Source organism: Elephantulus edwardii, unplaced genomic scaffold (genome assembly GCF_000299155.1).
Source record: "Elephantulus edwardii isolate Elephantulus edwardi_28Jun2011 unplaced genomic scaffold, EleEdw1.0 scaffold00237, whole genome shotgun sequence".
Lineage (NCBI taxonomy): Eukaryota > Metazoa > Chordata > Mammalia > Macroscelidea > Macroscelididae > Elephantulus > Elephantulus edwardii.
In genome coordinates, this window is record NW_006399987.1 from 2059665 (window position 1) to 2068118 (window position 8454).

Sequence of the window (8454 nt, forward strand, 5' to 3'; positions counted from 1 at the left end):
AAAAAAAAAAGTGGCTTGCCCTTAAAAGGCAAGTGGTATATTAGGTTTCAAAAAGTCAGGGTCTTAGAAATCCAAGCATTACAATTCTGGTATCATTTATACAGCTAGCTAATAGAGCTACACAGGGATTTAAAAAGGAAGCTGCCACACAAATACAAGTTAGAAGTGACAGAAACATCAAAGAGCTGCAAATGAGAAGCAGGCCTCTAACTCCTGAAATATTCTAGGTTTCTATTACTTCTTGTGGACTGTGTTTCTCTACTGATATCCCGACATCAGACAGTTGTGTTTCTCTTTAGAAGTCTAAGGGTCATGTTTGCGTGTGTATTCTTTTGTATGATGAAATATTTCTAATGTAAAGAATACTGAGGGAGCTCTGGTGGCTTAGTGGCAAGAAGCTGCACTGCAATCCCAGAGGTGTGCGGTTCGTGGAGACAGAGGGACAATTTCCTCCCGTACCAGTCAGATCTGATTTGATGGTACACACAAACACACACACACACACAAGAATGCTGAGAGGTCAAATAAACTAATTTCAATTACTACCCCATGGTCTAAAGCAGCCATCCAAAACTCCCCATCTACAGTGAACAATTCTAAGTCATAGTGTAGAACCCAGGGTGAATGATGGATTGGAAGGTTCACTTAAACAGATCCTAAACAAAACCCAAAATCCAACAGAACAGGGCAGAACTGCCCAGGAAGCACTAACACATCTTTCTCACACATATCAGTTGGCCAGTTTGAACCACAGACCTTCTGCTCAGCAGCCAAACCACGGTGCTATCAGGACTCCAAGTAATTCAAATTCAAGAGAATGAAACACTTGTGTGGGCCACGCAAAGCCCATTCGTAACCAATCCCTCAGCTCACTGCCACTACGTCAGACCCTCTGGCGGGTTTTCAGAGGCTATGAATCACACGGGGGGGGGGGGGGGGGCAGAGTTCCTGAACCAATCTCTAGTGCAATAGAAAGGCTTCAGTTAGAGGTAGGCCTGGGTAAAAGGGACTACACTCAGTAGAGAGTTGGCAGAAGATACTTCCACATATGTATTTATAAATGCTGTAAATATAGCCATGAGAGAATAGGCGAGGGAATTATGCATAGGGAGGAATCCCAGCTTCCCAGCAGTGAAGTCACCCCAAAACCCACTGTTAAGAAAAACACTTGCCAGAGCTAACAGGGCACACTAGTGACTGTTAAGCAGAAGTGACTGAATGCCATAGTCTGCTCCAACGCAGAGTGGCCCTCCAGTGGGTTTCCGAGACTGCAAATTTTAACCAGACAGTCCATCTTCATTTTCAGGAGCAGCTGGGAGATTTGAACCAAAGACCTTTTGGTTATCTGCGGAAAACACTACTGACCATGCCACCAGGGTTCCTTTTTCTGTGTTGCACTGCTAACCAGAAGACCAAGAGTCTCCAGTTCAAATCTACCAATGGCTCCTGGGTGGGATGGACCAAGGTGGAGAGGGGTGGGTGAAGGCCAATCATTCCTCTGAGTTCTCACTTTTCAGATGATAAAGAAAGGGACACACCCCCATGATACAGTCTTGGAAAACCTCAATGGAGGGTCACGAGTTGGAACTGCTAACGTTTCTGTTAGCAGCTCTTTTTAACCATAGCCATTAGCAAGGTAAATAAGGCTGGACTCAAGCTTCTCTTGATTGGACCTAACATCTCGAAGCCAAATAGTTTAATAAAACCCAGACGGGTCCACAGGATGTAAAGTGTAATTCCACTTCCATTTTACACCCCATTGTATCTCAGTTGTGTGTGTGATGACCTTTGGCTTCAAGGGTGTGTGTGTGTGTAAGGACTTAGGGCTCCAAGACACATCCTCTCCAGGATAAAAAAAGGTTTGAATCTTTAACTCCCATCAGAGCTAATGGGGCACAATCAGAGGCGGATGGGACAGGAAATGAGAGAGAGAGCGGGAGTGTTCAAAGCCAGATCAGGGTTCCTCCTGTGATATGCACATCTCACATGGAAGTCCATCATTGAACTTGACATCCTTAGGCCTGTGCCACGAGGTCTTCCCTCCGACCCCTGCCTGCAGTAGTCCCCCTCACCCTCGCAGGGATGAGTACTCCAGCTGGGACCATCTCCCCCCCCACATTGACTTCACTCTGGCTGGCCGGGCTTCCTCGATGGCCATGCCCCAGAAGCGTGGACTCAAAAGGCCCATTTCCGAGCAAAGATCACAATGCGCTCAGGCGTGGGGAGAGTTCCTTCCCGAGCGGATTTCCCAAAGGGACCAGGGATCGCAGGCCAGCGAGGGTCTCCCATGAAGACGGGGCTCCAAACCCTGCACCGGCCACGCGCAGGCCCCGACTGGCCGTTGTCCATCTCTCGTGGCCGCCCTCAGGCTGCACTGCTCCTGGACGCTAAGGGGACCCCCAAGGTGCCCCATTACCCTGATCCCCGCTGGGTCAAGCACCGGAAATGGAGGCCAGAGTGCTTGGGCCGAGGGGTGTCAGGAGGCTACCAGCTGCCCACTCCTTGCCCGATCAGGCTGGTGGCAGCTGGAGTTGGGCCCCTAGACGCTCAAGCAAAGAAGGACCCCCCCTCCCAGCGCCAAGCAAAAGCTTGCTCTACTTTTGGGTGTGCAAAGAATCCGACTTTCTTTTCTAGTTTCTTTTTTCCCCCCTCTAGGTGTCAGGGATCTATGAAGGGCCTCGGCCCATTTTGGCGCCAAATGGCCAGGGGCGCGCGCGACCGGAAGTGCCACCCTGCCCGCGCCAACCGCTGCCGCGCCGACCCGCGCATGCGCGCCCGCCTGTCAGCGGCGGACCCGGGCCGCCCCGTGGGAGAGCGACCCCCCAACGCCGTGACTCCCTCCCCAGGGCGCGATCTCCCTCTGCTCTTACCGCCTGCGGACATCGTCGGGCAAGGAGATGGCCGGGGAGGCCAGCGCGGGCACCCGGGCCGGGGCGGTTCGAGCAGGCATCTTGGAGAATGCAGTTGAGACAGCGGCAGCAGCGGCGCGGGCAGCCCCGGCTTTTCGCGCGGAAACCGACGGGGAGGGGCCGCGAGCGGAGACGGCACATACCACCTAGTCCTGGACGCGGGGGGGCAGGCGGGGTGTACCAAGACCGAAACATGTGCGTGCGGACTGGGTGCCGCGGCCCGCGCGCCGCAGCTGCGCATGCGTGAGGAGGCTGTTCACCCCCGCGCAGCGCAGTGGGCTCGCCCAGGCTCCCCCGTTTGCAGAGGAGGGGGCAGCCTGCGGGAGACATTTCATTCATTCATCTTTTTGAGCTTGTTAAGAATAAAGCGGCGATCGCTGCAGGGGTTTAGAGTGTGAGCTTTTGAATTGAAGCCCTGAACTCCAATCCCGCCTCCACCTGTTTGCTCACTAGCTAACCTTGAGGAAGCCACCTGGACTCACTGTTTCCTTACCTGTAAAAGTGGGGTTAACAGCGCCCGCTCCAGAAAATGTTGAGCTTGCACAAAGACTTTGACAGGAAAGACCTAGTCCATTTCCATAGCTTGTTTTCTTTAAATAGTACCAGAATCAAGTGTATACTTTTACATTTATCCTAGTTATATGGATGTATTAATGTGCAAACACGTATTCCACTAACTGGGAGTTGGGAGGGACCTTCCTGGCCTAAGAGACTTGAGCAGGTGGGGAATTCAAACCACAAATTTTCTAGTTAGTAATCCCACACTTAATTTACTACATCAACCAATATGCCATAAAGGACAATAATAAGACTCCATTTCCCGAGGCTTAAAAGTATGCAAAAAAAAAAAAAAATTGTCAAAAAAGATCCAGACACAGATTCCTTACCCAAGTAGACAGGATGAACTAGTACTGGACCAAAGAGGCAAAAGAGAGAGGGTGGTGCTGAGAAGACAGTCTAAGGGGAGCCTCATAGAGAACCCTGTCCCTAACCTGTCTTGGATAAAGGGATGCTCACAGTGGCAGGATAGCTGAGAAACCTGGTGTTTAAGGGCCTCTACTCAGTAGTCATTTATTCGGCACAGCTGCGTTTATTGATCATTTCCACTAAGTGTTTAATTAGCCTTAATCAACCTTTCTAGGAAGTAGATTACTTCACCCATTTTGCATTTGGAAGAAGGGCTCAAGTTTTAAAAAAAAAGTTTCTCCAAGGACACACTGGTCCCAGATCTGGGCTTCTAGCCCAACTGGTCTGCTCCCAAGTTGTTCAGACCCAACAGCCACATACCATTTTTAATTCCTGTCACATGCAAAACATGAACAACTCCAGTGTAATTTCCTGAAATAAACCACCCAGATCTTTCTGCTTTCCCCCTCAACTCCGAGGCCAGTCAATGATGATCATCTTTCCCTAGGACTATTCCAGCAGCCTCCTCCCTGGCCTCTTAGTTCCCCAGAGGAAGGCCCTTCACACTCCCACCAGAGTCCTTTAGAAAAAGTTTCCCCAACATCATTCTCCCAACAGTCTGCAAAACCCTAGTTCCTCTGAAAAATCCAAGCCTTTTTTGCCCATTTATATTAGTCCTGCCTGGGTGAGTCTCCCCTACTCTCAAAGCTCCAGCTTCTTTCATCTTTTACTCTTTCCAGCTTTTGCTTGTCTCAAAGTCTTTGTAATCCCCTCCCACCAAGCCAGTCTTCTGGAAGATTCACACACAATTCAACCTCAATCGTTTGCCTTCACACAAAAGCTTCTCTGATCACCTTGAGGCAGCCCATAAGCCCCTGCACACTTTATTTCTTCATCATGCTCCACAGAGTCTAACTTCCTGCCTGGGCCATTAGAGCAAAGATGGGCAAACGTTCTTCCTGTGAGGGACCAAGCCCAGCCCATGACACCCCACGGTTTGGATTTCTGAGGCTATAAATATTAACAGGAAGAGATTGCCTCCATTTTCTCATGAGCAGTTGGTGGGTTTGTACCACCAGCTTTTCAGTTAGCAGTCCAACACTTAACCTGCTTTGCCGTTGTGGCTTCTTTGCAAAGGACCAGATAATGAGGGTTTTTTTGGCATTGTGGGGCCACATGGTGTCTTAACTACGGAGCACTGCCCGTTATCATTAAAGTGGCCAGAGACATGTCAACTAATGAGCAGTAGTCAAAAATTAAAAATAAAAATTTACAAAAAATGAGTGCATTGAGCCTGAGGCCCTGAGTGTGCACGGCATAGAAATCGAAAAGGCAGGGGCCAGGGGGCCTTGCTCCCAAAACCAAGTCTCTCTAGGGCTCACAGAGGAGCGAATGTATATAGAGGGTCCCTGATGCAGGGTGAAGATGCACGGATTAGTAGACAACAAAGCGGTTTTCCTCCCCAACACATCTGTTTTCTATTGTACAAGAGGGAAATTGAGGCCCCACTGCTGTCCAGGTTGGACCCCAAGTTTATCTGCTGCCTCTGCCTCTCTCCCCTCTCCTACCCGCTAGCAATGGCTGCAGAGGCGGTGAGGGGAGGGACGACATCCGGGATCCTCCGGCTGGACAGGCTGGCTGGAGGCCCCCTCCCCCGCCTAGACATGGGCTCAGCCGGGCAGGGAGGTGGCTGAAGGCACCAGAAGGAACCACCCTCTGCGTCTGTGGTCATTCACACAATGCTGCCACTTCACCGGCTCCTCAGTCGTGTTCCCAAACCGTCCACCAGAAAGGCTTGTGCAGCCAGAGCAGGCCCCACTCCAGCTTCCGCAGCGCAGCGGCCTTGCTGGGTGGCAGCCCCTCCAAGATTGGCAGCCCAGAGCAGGAGAGCTGGCCCAGGCCGGCCACGTGGCCCGACCACGGTCAGGCAGAAGGCTGCAGCTGAGTCACCCAGATACTGGGAGATTAGTCACGCCGCTGACCTCCTGCTTCGTGACAGGCCTCAGAGGCCCGGGCTGCAGCCACAGAAGTAACATTCAAGGAGTCAACAGGGGGTACTTTGCCACTGTTTGCCCTGGGTTGAGAGGCCACCAGTTCAAACCCCTCAGCCGGTTTATGGGAGAAAAAACCTGGGAAATCTAACAGCATAAAAAAATAAGAAGCCTATGGAGCAGTTCTGCCCTACAAGTTTGCTAGAAGTTGACAGTCCATAGCAAGAACTATTATGCCTGCACTTGGCTGTTAACTAGAAAGTTGATGGTTCAAACTTATTAGCCATTCTTTGTGGACACAGCTTCCAGAAAGATTTTCCCTATGGGGTAGTTCTATTATGTATACATGAAATCACCACAAGTTGGAAACCAACTAACTAGAATCAAACATAGTGATTGGAGAATGGGGCAGGACTGGGCAGTGTTTCATTTTGTTGTTTATAAGGTCACTACGTGGACAGAGCAGAGTTTAGGACTGTTGTACATAGGGTTGCTATGAGTCGCAAGCGACTCGACAGCACATAACAACAACAACATGTTGAGGGAGCGAAGGAGAGGGAGACCCTGGATGAGATGAATTGATACAGTAACTGGGGCAATGGGAGTTTGGTGTGTTGGAGTTAGGAGACTGGCTCAGGACGGGCAGGGTTCAGAGCTGCTGTACACAGGGTCACTGTGCACCACAAGTAACTCCATGGCACATAACAATAACCTGCTACGACAGGTTTGGAAGTAGGAGTGGCATCCACTTCCTAAACCACATGCCTCTGGAAACTCTATGAACTTTGATAAATGTCGAAAGTTGTAGAGGGGCTTCAGGCCTTTTATTCGTAGGATAGCTAGGAGTTGTGCTCAATTTGAAGGCAATCAACAACAGACACACACACATACACACACACACACAGAGCCCAACTCAAAGAGCTAAAATGAAGAGACAAATTCCAAATGTGGCAAGAACACCCAACACTCCCATGTATTTCCAGGGAACATGCAAATGTAAAAGTCCTTTGGAAAAGAATTTGGTAGCACTTACTAAGACTCCATCTCACTTTCTTTAACTATATGGTCAGAAGGGACCAGTTCCTGGAAGACATTGTATTTGGTAGAAAAATGAATAAAAAAGGAGGAAGACCTTCACCAAGATGGACTGAGACAATGGCTTGGAGGCTGTTTCCATGGGCTGAAACTCAGCAGCAATTGTGAGGATGCCACAGGACTGGGCAGGGTTTCATTCCGCTCTTCCTAAGGTCACAGTGAGTCGAAGTAGACTCCTCAGCATCTAATAACCAACAATTAAAGCCACCAGACCCTAGAAAGAAGGGGAAAGCTTAATGAACAGAGCTTGGAAACGACCCACCTACCGCACAGCGATGGCTCCTGAATCACAAAGCAAGATCTTCCCTCCAGCGAAGGTGGGATGCGAGCTGAACCCTTTTAACCAGAAAACCAGAGGGCTCTCACCTGAGGGCCCCTCTGCCCCTAGAATGACCATCAGTTAACCACAGCTGCTTTGCAAAGGCTGCCACTGATATTAAAACTACCTGGCCATCCTCAGTCATCTAAGCCAAACCAAACCAAACTCATTTAAGTCCTGTTGATTCTGACTCATCATGACCCCAGAGGGCAGAGCAGAATCGCCCCAGCTGGTTTCCAGGGCTGTGATCTTTATGGAAACAATCTGCCACATGCCACATCTTGTTCCCACAGAGCAGGTAATGGGTTGGAACCCTCGAACTTTTGGTTAGCAGCTGGGCGCTTGAAACTCACGAACGCCTGGGATCCTCAATTAGCCATCAGAGAGTTGCAAATTAAAAGCACAATGAGCTGCCATTGCACAGCCACTAAGATAGCCAAGATGAGGGAGAAAGACACACATACACACATACACCCGAAAATAACAAATGCTGATTAAGATAAGGGAAGCCTTTATCCATTGCTGGTAAAAATGCAAAAATGATTCAGCTATTGTGGAAAGAGTCAGGTGGTTCCTCAAAAAACTATAAAATCTTTGCTGTGGTGGTGACTTTTCTGTTAGCAGCTGGACACTCACAGGTTCTTTGGAACTACTATTTGTTGTTGTTGTTTTGTATCATTGAGTCAGAACCAACCCGTAGTCGACCCTCCAGGGGATTTTCAGAGGCAGTTTAATCAGACAGGAGGAGATTGCCCATCTTTCTCGCACAGAGCAGATGGTGGATTCGAGCCATGTGCCTTGGGGACTACAGTGCACCTTGTTACACCCCCCCCCCAAGGCCACCAGATATATCTATGCACCTAATCCAGGCCATGGTCTTCACAATTACTCACTGTGCCTCAGAGATCTGGACAATGACTAAGGATGACAGAAGAAGAATCGATGTCTTAGAGTTGTGGTGCTGGAGAAGAGTCTTGACCATACCATTGTTGTTGTTATGTGCCATCAAGTCGCTTGTGACTCATAGTGACCCTATGTACAAGAGCCCTAAATGCTGTTCTATCCTGTGCCAACCTCGCCGTCTCAAACACACTCATTCCCACCACTCCATTCACAGAATCAATCCATCTCATCGAGGGTCTTCCTCTCCTGCGTCGTCCCTCCATTCTCCCAAACATGATGTCCCTCTCCAAGGACCAGTCCCTCTTTGCAACAAGGCCAAAGTATGTCAGAC

At 49.6% G+C, this 8454-nt stretch overlaps 1 protein-coding gene across 1 annotated transcript in view; it reads right to left on the reverse strand.

Moving 5' to 3' along the window:
• The window catches only part of DNMT1 (DNA (cytosine-5-)-methyltransferase 1), a 96935-nt gene extending 93985 nt beyond the window's left edge, over window positions 1-2950 (reverse strand). The window contains exon 1 of the mRNA XM_006898836.1: window positions 2871-2950. Within this exon, the coding sequence (XP_006898898.1) occupies window positions 2871-2950 (80 nt within the window). The remainder of the gene's footprint in view (window positions 1-2870) is intronic.
• Window positions 2951-8454: the final 5504 nt, after the last annotated feature.